Source organism: Lathyrus oleraceus, chromosome 3 (assembly GCF_024323335.1).
Source record: "Lathyrus oleraceus cultivar Zhongwan6 chromosome 3, CAAS_Psat_ZW6_1.0, whole genome shotgun sequence".
In the NCBI taxonomy this organism is placed as follows: Eukaryota; Viridiplantae; Streptophyta; class Magnoliopsida; order Fabales; family Fabaceae; genus Lathyrus; species Lathyrus oleraceus.
The window spans coordinates 272,319,907-272,334,574 of NC_066581.1; the positions used below are offsets into that span (position 1 = coordinate 272,319,907).

Genomic DNA, 14,668 nt, shown 5'->3' on the forward strand with positions numbered 1-14,668 from the left:
TTATAAAAAAAGTTGAAATAATCAATGTCGATTGATGAAGAGAAACAAACAACTCCCAGTAGGAGGGGGAGATTCATGAAAATGCCCAGTATACAAATCCATATGATGATATGAATATGAATGACAACATTAGGCTAAGGTACTTCTTACAGCTGCAAATTACAAACATAAATTCTAGAGGAAACATTGATATTAAAATAAACACACACATTCATATAATTGTTTGAGCTGACAGCTTTTTAGCATCTTTATTCATATCACTTCTTTTGGTGGTTGCTTTTCTCCAAAAAGCATACCACCCCATGAAAAGTCCACCGATTAGTATTACAAAAACATCGATGATTGAGTTAGCTGATTGGAGATGCATCAAAACGACCCAGAAGATAAGCGTAGCTTTCTGCGTTCGAGTGAATACCGCACCAACAAGAATCATTGCAGCAACAGCACAAATAAGCACCATAAAACCAAACAATCCGAGCAAAGACGGCCAGATGGAATGGTCGTGATCATGTTCTTTTTGCAGTGGCTGGACACTGGTACTTTTTAATAGGATGCTCCATATGCTGTAGAAAATACCTAGAAAGACAGTAGTTGAGACTACAAACGATGAAATACATGCCACGATTTCCTTACGTATCTGCTGATTGTATTTGTAGGTATAGTCATGCTGAAGCTTTCTGTCTCTTGGTACGTATGTATTGTACCAATGCAGTTCCGAAGTCAGTTTGTGCTGCCAATCCAAATCACAGCCAGGAGCAACACACGATTCATTATTATCCAGGTGAGAGGACCTGTTTCCAATAATGCTATTTTGCTTTACTTTTTTCAAGCAAGTTCTTAGGATCTTACTTCCAAAGAATGCTGTAAAACTGATTGGTGGGAAATCAAACTGCATTGCATGAAACAACATAAATAAATTCATATAGTGTCTTAAATTGTAAGCCAGATTATGCTACTTTGAATCTTTAGATTGAAAAGTCCACATACATAGAACTATTAATGGAATGATAAATTGCTTCAGTTTCAGAATCATTAAACAGAACAAAACAAATAGAAGTAAGATATTTGAGACAACAATTAGAATTGGAGGTAAATAAGATAAGTTACCGAATAATCTTCATTGTAGGAAGAATGGTTATGAGGAAGACGAGCCACTTGGTGAAGGGGTGAGTCGATGCTACTACAAACCAGTTTCTCATCGTCTTCAAGCTTTTTGTCATGTGGAGTTTGAAGATCCATCTTGAGGATACAAGATGAAATTGGGCTGGATCAACAGAGTTAACAGTTATGGTTTTAATTTCCACACCAAAGAAAATTTATTAATATGACAGGAATACTGCATAGAAATGAGTGGGTTAACAAACAAGGCTAATTCAAAGTAAAAGACGCGTTGATGTGAACATGATGAAGGAAATTTCAATGTAAGACAAATGTGGATGTTTGTTGCTGATGTGAACTTGATAAACGAAATTTCAGTGTAAGACAAATGTGGATGTTTGTTGCTGATGTGAACATGATAAAGGAAATTTCAGTGTAAGACAAATGTGGATATTTTTGTGTTGATGTGAATGATGAAGGAAATTTCAGTTCAAGACAAATGTGGATATGTTGCTGTAGTCTGTAGCTGGTGAGAGACTGAGACTAGCGAGAGTGACAGGTAACGCGGAAATTGTGATTTTAGAAATTTCTGCTACATTTCCTCTGAATTCATACTGATCTCTATCTACTTCTGTTCTGTTGTGAGAGTTAAGAGAAAAGAGTTTCTAAAAAATCAAGATGGCGAAACAGGATGAAACGGTTGAAACAAACAACATCATGGAAGAAAAAACACTGTCTGTCTTGTCAGATTCTGCAGGGATAGAAACAGTTACTTCTGAAACGACACCTCCGGTGAATCCTCCACCTTATTTATTCTTGTGCTCTTTCTGATTGTTAATATACTACTACTGATGTTTATCAGTATCAATTTAATTTGTCTAATAGGTTATTAGCACGGAAAGCTCTTCTCACGATGACAAACTATTGAAGGTTCTTGAGAGCATGCAGGTATTAATTGCTTACCGTTTTCTCAGATTTCATATTTATATCCATGTTTCTCATCTATAATCTCTGTTTGTATGTCCAATTCAAACAACATAGTACAAAAGCATTGAAGTAAGTTATGTAATATTTGGATCTTCTACCGAGCTAAAATATGGTATTGCAGTTGTAGACGTCATTAAAATTAGAGAGAAACCTCCACAGTTGTTTCTCTCTTAATCTGATGGTCACTACAACTGCAACATCATAATGAACGTATAGAAGATCCAAACAAGCTAGATAAAAAGTTTTCCTCATAAATCTAGATGCATTACACGCCTTTGAATATTTTGTTAAGCTAGTTATCAATTACATTTGAAGCATAGTTCTCTGCATATATAACTGCATGATTTTCATGGCTCTGATTTTGTATTTTAACGCAGGGGAAAAGATATTATTATTTTTAAAATGAAAAATAATTTGTGATTAATTTTCATTTAAAATCAAAAAATCACAACCGTTCATATCTATCATTTTAAAAATAATCATGATTAAGTTAAATATTTCTAATGATATATGTTTATAAATAATCTGAGATTAGTTTTCATCTAACATGAATCACAATGGTTCATATCTACCATTTTAGAAAGAATCATGATTAAGTTAAATATTTCAAATATTTCAAATGATATGAGTATTTTGTTAAGCTAGTTATCAATTACATTTGAAGCATAGTTCTCTGCATATATAACTGCATGATTTTCATGGCTCTGATTTTGTATTTTAACGCAGGGGAAAAGATATTATTATTTTTAAAATGAAAAATAATTTGTGATTAATTTTCATTTAAAATCAAAAAATCACAACCGTTCATATCTATCATTTTAAAAATAATCATGATTAAGTTAAATATTTCTAATGATATATGTTTATAAATAATCTGAGATTAGTTTTCATCTAACATGAATCACAATGGTTCATATCTACCATTTTAGAAAGAATCATGATTAAGTTAAATATTTCAAATATTTCAAATGATATGAGTATAAAAAATTTGATTGCTATACCTATATGCATGCCTTATAAAGTTGGATATTAATCTTGATATGGTTTTTATGGGGAAAGGCACTCCAATTAAAACTTGTGTTCAGTCACTTTGATGAAAGTGGAGATAGGAAGAAATTATTGGAGTTACAACGTCTGGAGGCCATCGATGAACTATTGGAGTATGATGATTCTGTCAAGCTTGTGGAATCTCGAGGGAACAAGAAAGATGAAGGGAATAACTACCCAAAAGATGCTTTTCAAAGATTTATGGTAGTTATTAATATGTCATCTATATACAAAACAAGATTATTAGATTTTTTCATTTGAATTTTTTCAAATTAGATGAAAATTGGTTCACAAAAAAGAAACGAAACTTTCTAAAATGCATTCCATTGCATTTCAGTATCTGAAACCATTTTTTACATCCTTAGTTTGAAATTACAATGGAATGGAATGGAGCCAATTTTTTTGCTGTTATAAATTTATATTTGAAACATAACTGCAATAATTTGATTTCATGGTTCTCTGTAAATATAGTTCTTTGTCGCTCGGGCTTTCAATCGAAGGATGAGAAATTATAATAATGCACTTTTCTGGAGAAAGGTCAAGGTAAATATGTTTTATGCACATCCAACATCGATTCTAAGAAATATGAACTGTGCACGTCTATGTTACTTGATTCTATGTATCATTGGAATTGGGAAATTTTCAAATAATAAGATGAGATAACATGAAATTAACTTTGATAAAATGCATGCCATTGTACTTATATCAGGCAGACAGAGAAAACAGTCTTCCATTATCCCAGATTGATTTGAAAAATGCCCTACTCGAAGAAAAAGCTTTGAACCGTAAGCATTTTCTACTCTTTGCAGCTGAGAGTGTGCTCGATATTTCTCCACAACAACATGGGATTTTACTAACGTCATGAGGTGGCCTCCTAAGTTACCTAGCAAAAAACTCTACCACTCCATTTGAATTCCAGTTTGGAAAAACCACAGACAATCCAGTACCGTCACTATTAAGCTTTGAAGATGCAGTTTTTGCTTTCTTCCCAGAAATGGCACATATTGCTATGTTCATGATATTCTATATTCTGACATGGATGCTGGTTTTGCCTCTACACTTTGGAGTGCAGATATTTTTGGTGTTAATTTTGATTTCTGCACCCGTCTTTTATTTCCCCGAGCTGATACGAAAGGCAACAGCTTCAGGGGTTCATGTAGCTTGCGGCGGCTCATTCAAGCCGTCTCTGATTGGGTTTACTGCTTTAGGAGCTTCTGGCATCACCCTTATTTTTGGGTTAGTGGCATTGCTAGTGTTTTATTTGATTTGGAGGTTCGTATATGGAAGGAGACCAACAAGAGGTAAAGATATTGAAGTTAGCTTCGATGATTTTCTGTGCTGAAGACTACAATTTAGAAAAGCTTATTTTCATTAGATTACTAAAGTGAAGATCTCACTGTAGTTTCATTAGACTATTAAAGTGAAGGTCTCACTTTAATGTAGTCTGTTTTTCATCAGACTGCTAAAGTGAAGATTTCATGTATGTATTTTTATTTTGGAATTGAATGAAAGAATATCTCTTTTCAAATTCCCTTATCCCTTCTTCCAAATCGTTATAAAAGTTTGAAACTTAAGACAACTCATTAGATTTCTTAACAATAACTTAAAAGTAAAGTTGAAATAATCTCATGCCTTTTCGTGTAGAGAAACAACCCATCACAGGTATCATGCTCCATAATGTATTGTCTCAATTCCAAAAAACACACACATATCCCTAACGCTTGGGCCTTAATGAGTCCGAAGCGTGGACGATGCGTGAAGTCCAACAATGGATATAGGATAGACTCTGTACCATCTCAGAATGTATGGGTTGAGTCTAACTCATCCTTACAAAACCAACTTGTAAGGTGAGGATTGTCCCTATTTATAAATACAACATATATCATATCTCTAAAGAATGCGAGACTAAATTCATCCCTTCAAACACAACACAATGAAGATGTTGGGGGCTGCAACGAAGGCAAATCAAATGTCGCAATTAAGGCGACAAGGGACAGACCGCAATTAAGGCAAAAATTCCAACACACGCACATCCCCCCTCACGCTTGGGCCTTAATGAGCCCGAAGCGTGGACGATGTGTGAAGCCCAACAATGGATCTAGAATAGACTCTGTAACATCTCAGAATGTATGGGTTGGGTCTAACTTACCCTTACAAAACTGACTTGTAAGGTGAGGATTGCCCCCACTTATAAACACAACACATGTCATATCTCTAAGCAATGAGAGACTAAATTCATCCCTTCAAATCCAACAAAACGAAGGTGTTAGGGACTGCAATGAAGGCAAACCATAGTGCCGTAATTAAGGCGACTAGGGGCCGACCGCAATTAAGAAGGAAATTCCAACAAAAGTTATCATTTTTTTTCTTCAATTTCTTGCTTATCTTTGTTGAGATATGATATGATTTGGTTGAGATATCATTATCAGGATTGATGTATTCATTAGGATTGACTGTGTATTGATTTATCTCTCTTAATCAAGGGATTCACATTCTACAATTCTCAATATAAATAAGACCAAGCTGAGAGCTAATCTCTGAAGTCATTCATTATCAATTTCTTATTCTCAAGTTGGTCTAGACAGAAGAATAAGCTTGCTTGGTGCTAAGGTTATACTCAGATTTTTGGTTTTGATTATAGTGACACCTTCTCGCCGGTGGTTAAAATGGCTTCTTTTCATGTTTTTCTCTATAATCATACACCATTGACTGTTGTATCAGTTAGAGAATTTTTTTTTTCATGGAAATTTGGAGGAAGAAGTTTCTCTAGAGCAACCACCTGGTTTTGTTGCTCTGAGAGAGTGTTCTGGGTATGTCTACCGTCTTCACAAAGTCTTGTATGGTCTCAAATAATCTCCTCGAGCATGGTTTAGAAGATTCAGTAGTGTGGTACAACAATATGGCATGATTCGAAGTGAAGCTGGTCACTTTGTGTTTTATAAATACTCCTCTAATAAATGCATTTATATGGTTGTGTATGTTGATGATATAGTCATTTGATCATGGTGGAATTGCGGAACTTAAACAACACCTAGTCCAACACTTTCAAGTCAAAGATCTAGGAAGATTGCAGTATTTTATTAGCATTGAGGTAGCTCTTTGAAGCATGAGTACTTCTAAAATGGCGAAGTACGTGTACCGGGTACATGTACCCTACCCGTGGTACTTCATTTTTTTTTATTATTTGATTTCGAGTGAAATTTGTGGTTTTCTCAAATATCAATATAGTATATTTATGTATTTTAATTTTTATAGTGATGTTTTGTTGTGAACGTAACAATTTAGTTCTCTGTTCATATATTTTATAGAAAACTATTATTTTTTTTAACGTACCTGCACCTTGATTTTTTTTAAAATTTCGCATCCCATACCAGTACCGATACCCGCACCGGATTCTGTATGCGTACCTACACATCATATTCTAAGGCAAGAGTTGATATTTTCCAAAGAAAATATGCTTTGGATATCTTGATAGAATCCGGAATGCTAGATTGTAAGCTAAATGACACTCCTTTGAATCCAAATATCAAACTCATTCAAACTCCTACCGGTCCAGGGAAAGTCTTTTTTATATCCCGGAAGATATAGGAGGTTAGTTGGGAAGCTAATTATTTGATTAGGCGCCTCATACGCCTACCTAGTCTAAAAAGAACAAGAGTGAACACACCCCAAAATGGTATAGAATCTTCTGCTTTTGCTTCTAATTTTGCAGGTCGTGGAGGACAAGGTCGGGGTCGTGGGGGTGGTCGTAGTGGGGGATGTCCTCAGTGCACTTATGGTAAGAGGTTTGGTCACATCGAAGATAAGTGTTACTCTCTTATTGGCTTCCTAGAAAAACCAATAAACACAACTCAGTCTAATGACAGTGGAAAAGACTTTGAGCAGAGAAGCATTAACCGAAATGTGGTATCTGATGATGAGTATGAGGCCTACTTGTAATTTAAGGCTTCACAGGCTTTGTCATCAATCACAATTGCTCATACTGGTAATTCTAGAGTCTGTCTCTCTCACTCTCTGTCTATTGGTCCCTAGGTGTTGGACTCCAAAATTTCCGATCATGTTTCTGGTAATCCATCTCTTTTATCAAAATTATCCCAACCTAAAACCCCTTATCACATTACCGTTGTAGACTGATCAAAAGCTAAAGCTAGTGACATTGGTCAAGCCACTCCTCTCCCATCTTTATTCCTTGATTATGTTCTTTTTGTTTTCAATTGTCCATTTAATTTAATTTAATTTTAATTCTGTTAGTCGTTTGACCAAAAGTCTAATTGTTTATAACTTTTTGATTTGTTGCATACTCTTGAACTCGCCAAAGTAGATCATAATCCGCATCACCTGTTCTGGAATGTGATTAATCTCACATTTCATAAAACAGTACCTGATCCTTGATTTGGAGTATGATTTGCAGCATACTATTAGGGAAGAGGATTTGATAAATATTTCTTGGCTATATTAGGAGTTAGGAATGTTGATAGTTTCATTGATACTCCTCAGGAAACAACACCAGAGATGTTTAGTCTTCTCCTTGCTCATGCAATTGGAGTGACTTTCATTAGATCTAAGTTTCCTCCTGAGAAAAAAGTTCATCGTAACATATAGTATAATAAATTTATACAGGAGGGGGAGATTCATGAAAATGCCAAATTTACCAATCCCTTTGATGATATATGAATATGACTTACAAGAGTTAAGAATAGAAACTTTGGTACCCAATACAACTATAACATGGAAAGTAAAATTCAGCAACATATATCACAGCAGATCAGATGGAATAAGGTACTTCTTACAGCTGCTAATTACAAACATAAACTCTAGAAAAAACATTGATATTAAAATAAACACGTGCACACACACACATTCATATACTTGTTTGAGCTGACAGCTTATTAGCATATTTATTCATATAACTTCATTTGGTGGTTGCTTTTCTCCAAAAGCATACCACCCCATGAAAATTCCACCGATTAATGTAACAAAAGCTTCGATAATTGAGTTAGCTGATTGAAGATGCATCAAAACGACCCAAAAGATAAGCATAGCTTTCTGCGTCCGAGTAAATACTGCACCAACAAGAATCATTGCAGCTACAGCACAAACAAACACCATAATGCCGATCAACCCGAGCAAGGACAGCCAGATGGAAAGGCGGTGATCATGTTCTTTTTGCAGTGACTGGACACTAATACTTGATAATAGTCTGCTCCATATATTGTAGAAAATACCTAGAAAGACAGTAGTTGAGACTACAAACGATGAAATATATTGAACGATTTCCTTACGTATCTGCTGATTGTATTTGTAGGTATAGCCATGCTGAAACTTTGCGTCTCTTGGTACATATGTATTGTACCAATGCAGTTCTGAAGTCAGTGCGTGCCGCCAATCCAAAGCAAACGCAGGAGCAACACATGATCCATTGTTATCCAGGTGAGAGGACCTGTTTCCAGTAATGCTATTTTGCTTCACTTTTTTCAAGCAAGTTCTTAGGATCTTACTTCCAACTAATGCTGTAGAACTGATTGGTGAACACTCTTTTAAAGCACTCAGGAAATCAAACTGCATCGCATGAAACAACATAAATAAATAATAATGGAATTGACATATATTCATATAGCATCTTGGATTCTAAGCCAGACTATGCTACTTTGCATCTTTAGATTGAAAAATTCACTAAGCATAGGACTATTAATGGAATGATAAATCTAATATCAGTTTCAGAATCATTAAACTTCACAAAACAAATAAAAGTAAGATATTTGAGACAACAATTAGAATTGGAGGTAAATAAGATAAGTTACCGAATAATCTTCATGGTAGGAAGAATGGTTATGAGGAAGACGAACCGCTTGGTGAAGGGGTGAATCGATGCTACTACAAACCAGTTTGTCATCGTCTTCAAGCTTGTTGTCGTGTAGAGTTTGAAGAACCATCTTGAGGATAAAAGATGAAATTGAGCTGGATCAACACAGAGTTAACAGTTATGGCTTTAATTTCCTCACCAAAGGAAATTTGTTAATGTGAAAGGAATACTCCACATAAATGAGTGGTTGAGAAACTAGGAAATTCTAAGTAAAAGACAGACACGTTGATGTGAGCATTATGAAGGAAATTTCAGTGCAAGACAAATGTGGATATTTTGTTGCTGATGTGAACATGATAAAGGAAATTTCAGTGTAAGACAAATATCGATATTTTGTTGTTGATGTGAATGATGAAGGAAATTTAAGTGCAAGACAAATATGGATATGTTGCTGTAGTCTGTAGCAGGTGAGAGACTGAGACTAGCGAGAGTGACAGGAAACGTGGAAATTGTGATTTTAGAAATTTCTGCTACATTTCCTATGTATTCATACTGATCTCTATCTACTTCTGTTCTGTTGTGAGAGTTACGAGAAAAGAGTTTCTAAAAAATCAAGATGAAGAAACAGGATGAAACGGTTGAAACCAACAACACCATGGAAAAAACACTGTCTGTCTTGTCAGATTCTGCAGGGATAGAAACAGTTACTTCTGAAACGACACCTCCGGTGAATCCTCCACCTTGTTTATTCTTGTGCTCTTTCTGATTGATAATATACTACTACTGATGTTTATCAGTATCAATTTAATTTGTCTAATAGGTTATTAGCACAGAAAGCTCTTCTCACGATGACAAACTATTGAAGGTTCTTGAGAGCGTGCAGGTATTAATTGCTTACCGTTTTCTCAGATTTCATATTTATATCCATGTTTCTCATCTATAATCTCTGTTTGTATGTCCAATTCAAACAACATAGTACCAAAGCATTGAAGTAAGTTAAGTAATATTTGGATCTTCTACCGAGCTAAAATATGGTATTGCAGTTGTAGACGTCATTAAAATTAGAGAGAAACCTCCATAGTTGTTTCTCTCTCTTAATCTGATGGTCACTACAACTGCAACATCATAATGAACGTATAGAAGATCCAAACAAGCTAGATAAAAAGTTTTCCTCATAAATCTAGATGCATTAGACGCCTTTGAATATTTTGTTAAGCTAGTTATCAATTACATTTGAAGCATAGTTCTCTGCATATATAACTGCATGATTTTTCATGGCTCTGATTTTGTACTTTTACGCAGGGGAAAAGATATTATTATTTTTAAAATGAAAAATAATTTGTGATTAATTTTCATTTAAAATAAAAAAATCACAACCGTTCATATCTATCATTTTAAAAATAGTCATGATTAAGTTAAATATTTCTAATGATATGTTTATAAATAATGTGAGATTAGTTTTCATCTAACATGAATCACAACGGTTCATATCTACCATTTTAGAAAGAATCATGATTAAGTTAAATATTTCAAATATTTCTAATGATATGATTATAAATAATTTGATTGCTATACCTATATGCATGCCTTATAAAGTTGGATATTAATCTTGATATGGTTTTTATGGGGAAAGGCACTCCAATTAAAACTTGTGTTCAGTCACTTTGATGAAAGTGGAGATAGGAAGAAATTATTGGAGTTACGACGTCTGGAGGCCATCGATGAACTATTGGAGTATGATGATTCTGTCAAGCTTGTGGAATCTCGAGGGAACAAGAAAGATGAAGGGAATAACTACCCAAAAGATGCTTTTCAAAGATTTATGGTAGTTATTAATATGTCATCTATAGGCAAAACAAGATTATTAGATTTTTTCATTTGAATTTTTTCAAATAAGATGAAATAAAATGAAAATTGGTTCATAAAAAAATAAGAAACTTGATAAAATGCATTCCATTGTATTTCAGTATCTGAAACCATTTTTTACATCTTTAGTTTGAAATTACAATGGGATGGAACCAATTTGTTATAAACTGATATTTGAAACAAAACTGCAATAATTTGATTTCATGATTCTCTGTAAATATAGGACGTTCAGGCTAGGAATCGTCAGATGAGAAATCATTATCATGCACTTTTCTGGAGAAAGGTTAAGGTAAATATTCGTTGTCAGTCTCTAATTATAAAATTGAAAAATGTTTATGCACGCCCAACGATTCTAAGAAATATGAACTGTGCGCGTCTATGATACTTGATTCTATATATCATTGGAATTGGAGTTTTTCAAATAATAAGATGAGATAACATGAAATTAACTTTGATAAATGCATTACATTTGAAAACTATATATATATATATATATATATTTATTGAGTTTCTTGCACTTATATCAGGCAGACAGAGAAAACAGTCTTCCTTTATCCCGGAATGATTTGAAAAATGTCCTACTCGAACGAAAAGCTTTGAACCGAAAGCATTTTCTACCCTTTGCAGTTGAGAGTGTACTCGATATTTCTCCACAACAACATGGGGTTTTACTAATGTCATGTGGTGGCCTCCTAAGTTACCTAGCAAAAAACTCTACCACACCATTTGAATTCCGGTTTGGAAAAACCACAGACACACCAGTACCGTCGCTATTAAGCTTTGAGGATGCAGTTTTTGCTTTCTTCCCAGAAATGGCACATATGGCATTGTTCATGATATTCTATATTCTGACATGGATGCTGGTTTTGCCACTACGCTTTGGAGTGCAGATGTTTTTTATGCTACTATTGATTTCTGCACCCTTCTTTTATTTTCCCGAGCTGGTACGAAAGGCGTCAGCTTCAGGGGTTCATGTGGCTTGCGGCGGCTCATTCAAGCTGCCTCTGATTGGATTTTCTACTTTAGGGGCTTTTGGCATTACCTTTGCTTTTGGGTTAGTGGCATTGTTAGTGTTTTATTTGATTTGGAGGTTCGTATATGGAAGGAAACCAACAAGAGGTAAAGATATTGAGGTTAGCTCGGATGATTTGTTGTCTCTGATATCAAACGTTTGAGTGACCTTAAATGTATTGTCCTCTGGTTTTTCTATGTAAAAGTATCTGTAATGAGAAAACAGAAAAACCATTTTAGGTTACATTATAAATATTAAAAACTTGGGTAGGAGTGTTAGCAATACGATTTGAATTGTTTTTTTAGATAAACAATTATTTGATTTAATGATAAAATCATATGCGTATACCAAAAAACAGAGTAGATCTTAATCTTTATCACAGGTTTGGGAATGTGGTTAATCTCATATTTCATAAAACAGTACCTGATTCTTATGCTATACTATGACTTGGATGCTGGTTTTGCAATGTTCATGATATTCTATATTCTTACTTGGATGCTGGTTTTGCCACTACACTTTGGAGTGCATATATTTTTTATACTACGATTGGTTTGTTTTCTGCTCTTTCATTTTCCAGAGTTGGTACGCAAGGTTTCAGGGGGTTAGTGTGGCTTGCGGCTGCTCAATCGAGCTGCCACTGATTGGGTTTGCAACTTTAGGGGCTGTTGGAATTTGGAGAATTCTTCATGCCACCCCCAAATTATATCTGCACCCCCCATATTTTCATATTGTCCAAACTGCCCCTGATTGAAAATTGAATGAAAATTCAGAACAAAATTTTTGGTAGTCTTAACAAAATTTCCGATATAGTTTAAAGTTTTCAGTAGTACATTTTAAATTTCTGGTATACCGGATATTTTAAAATTTTCGGTCTGTTTCATTAATTTTCGGAAATTTGAAATTTACACAGAAATTTCAACCTAAATGAAATTTTTGGTAGGGTTATTCTTTTGATTTTTTGGACATTCAGGATTTTGTCAATAGTTTTGGATGACTTTGATTGCATTGACAATTTTGTGTGGTCCATAATAAATGCAAAGTTGTATAAATAGGGGGTCACATGTTTGATAAAAACATCTCAAAAAATGTCTCTTCAATTTTTGATTAAGGCATAAGTGTACTTTAACAGAGCTTCATCTCCTGTAGAATTCTGGTTTTCGGATGGTACCACATCTCTCGCCAGCCTGACATCCAAGTTGAATGAATTGTTGCCTAATATTGAAACTAGAAAGGTGAGAAAGATCGAGTTTCGTGAAGATTGGATTGATACTGACGAGATGGTGAAATACAATCTTATTGAATTAAAGACCGATGAAGATGTGAATGAAATGTGGAGATCATTTCGCCGTAGGATAACAAAGGGACCGATCAAGTTAGATGCTAGACTTTCAAGATCTGTTGACGATATAATGGAGATGTTGAAACATCCATAATCATCTGGCAGTGTTTAGGTTTTTCTTATTTATTATTGTTTTCTTAAGTTATGTTTAAGTTAATGTTGATGTTGCATATGTATTTCAGTAAATGTTGATGTTTAAGTTATGTCAATAGAAGTGTTATGCAATAAAAAATTATGATGAAAAAGTCTGAATAGTATACAAATAATACATAATATACGAAATCCAGGATATACAAAGATGTCTAAATATACCTCCACGGACTATGTTTGCAGCCCGAGATAATCCAATATAAATCTTGCCATTTGGGTTTACCAAACCCATGAGGTTATCCATAATAACTACAATCATCTGGAGAAGTTGCTGGGCAACAATATTACCTGTAGAAGGCGACGACGACACATCATTAACAGGTACCCCAACACCAGAAGGCTTCACATCAGCAGTAGACAGGATGATGTGAGAGTGTGATACAGTTGTAACACTTTAAGTAACCATCCTCACACTGCGATGGATGCTGAACCCTAACTGCCTAATCTCTAATGGCACAATCGGAGCTGATGAAGTTACTCTAAAACCACCAATCAATGTTCGTAGGTGGTATATCAGGAACTAGTCGTGAGATACTCTGAATATAATCATATTGTCGCAGGCACCTCTTAGGAATGTGTCTAGCAACCATGACCTCCCACCGCATATAACCTGAATATAATGATGACTCCTCAAACTCACAATTGACTATATGATCAATGTATGGTGTCCAGATGATATCATCTAGAGTCAGTGCATCGAGCCTCCTCCTATACTCAGCAACACCATCGAGATATGTATGTTGACCTTCCATCTCTTCGCCCGTGGGGATCCCATTGGGCAATGTTGCACCATCTTGTCACAGATGCAGAGAAAATGCTCGTATATCCAACACTGATATCAAAATAGAGACATAACACAATAAATAAGAAATGATATCCGTAACAATTAAATAAGAAATCAACAACAACTAATAATTTCAAGTATACTTGTAACGGTCTCAAATAGCCAACAAGTTGTTTGGTCTCAAAGACCGTCGCCACTCCAAGGGTTGTATACATAAGTGTCAATGTAGCACAACCCTAAGCCCAATTGGTATCCCCGAGTCTACTAAAGAGGCACATGTATCGGCCATTAATATAAACACCAGACTTGTTTTCAAAGAGAGTACATGCTGCTATATGTAGCATGTACACCCTAGCGACAACCTAATAACTCCCAGCCGCTACAAGCTCGTCGTACGTCTTCTGAAGCCAAGACAAACGAAGATGTGCGCCCATGTTGACGCCAAACTCCTCCTACATAGTCGCATCAGACACTCCCAAATCTCGTGCAACCGTCTGACATGCAAGGGACATGCTAAGTACGAGACCTTCCAAAATCTTCCGCCGATGGGGAGATGGAACAATGAGGAGACATCATCCAGAG

General features: G+C 35.0%; 3 protein-coding genes across 9 annotated transcripts; 1 reads left to right on the plus strand and 2 right to left on the minus strand.

Moving 5' to 3' along the window:
- Positions 1-12: 12 nt before the first annotated feature.
- Positions 13-1,251, minus strand: LOC127126925 (uncharacterized). The gene is made up of 2 exons (XM_051055967.1): positions 1,108-1,251; positions 13-889 (listed from the first exon to the last, which is right to left on the minus strand). The coding sequence occupies exons 1-2, from the start codon at positions 1,237-1,239 to the stop codon at positions 212-214; spliced, it is 810 nt and encodes a 269-aa protein (XP_050911924.1). The 5' UTR covers positions 1,240-1,251; the 3' UTR covers positions 13-211.
- A 187-nt stretch (positions 1,252-1,438) lies between these two features.
- Positions 1,439-13,386, plus strand: LOC127126924 (uncharacterized). 7 transcript variants are annotated; one of them, XM_051055961.1, is made up of 6 exons: positions 1,439-1,657; positions 1,752-1,890; positions 1,984-2,046; positions 3,145-3,336; positions 11,025-11,090; positions 11,329-12,097. In XM_051055961.1, the coding sequence occupies exons 2-6, from the start codon at positions 1,777-1,779 to the stop codon at positions 11,974-11,976; spliced, it is 1,083 nt and encodes a 360-aa protein (XP_050911918.1). In that variant the 5' UTR covers positions 1,439-1,657; positions 1,752-1,776; the 3' UTR covers positions 11,977-12,097. The 7 variants fall into 7 exon arrangements, with proteins under 7 accessions (XP_050911918.1, XP_050911917.1, XP_050911919.1 ...); XM_051055960.1 differs by lacking the exons at positions 1,439-1,657; positions 3,145-3,336 and adding an exon at positions 10,569-10,760 and having other exon boundaries at positions 1,664-1,890; XM_051055962.1 differs by lacking the exons at positions 1,439-1,657; positions 1,984-2,046; positions 3,145-3,336 and adding exons at positions 9,756-9,818; positions 10,569-10,760 and having other exon boundaries at positions 1,664-1,890.
- Positions 7,767-9,193, minus strand: LOC127126926 (uncharacterized). The gene is made up of 2 exons (XM_051055968.1): positions 8,934-9,193; positions 7,767-8,691 (listed from the first exon to the last, which is right to left on the minus strand). Exons 1-2 carry the CDS (start codon positions 9,063-9,065, stop codon positions 8,035-8,037), a joined length of 789 nt encoding a protein of 262 aa, XP_050911925.1. The 5' UTR covers positions 9,066-9,193; the 3' UTR covers positions 7,767-8,034.
- Positions 13,387-14,668: the final 1,282 nt, after the last annotated feature.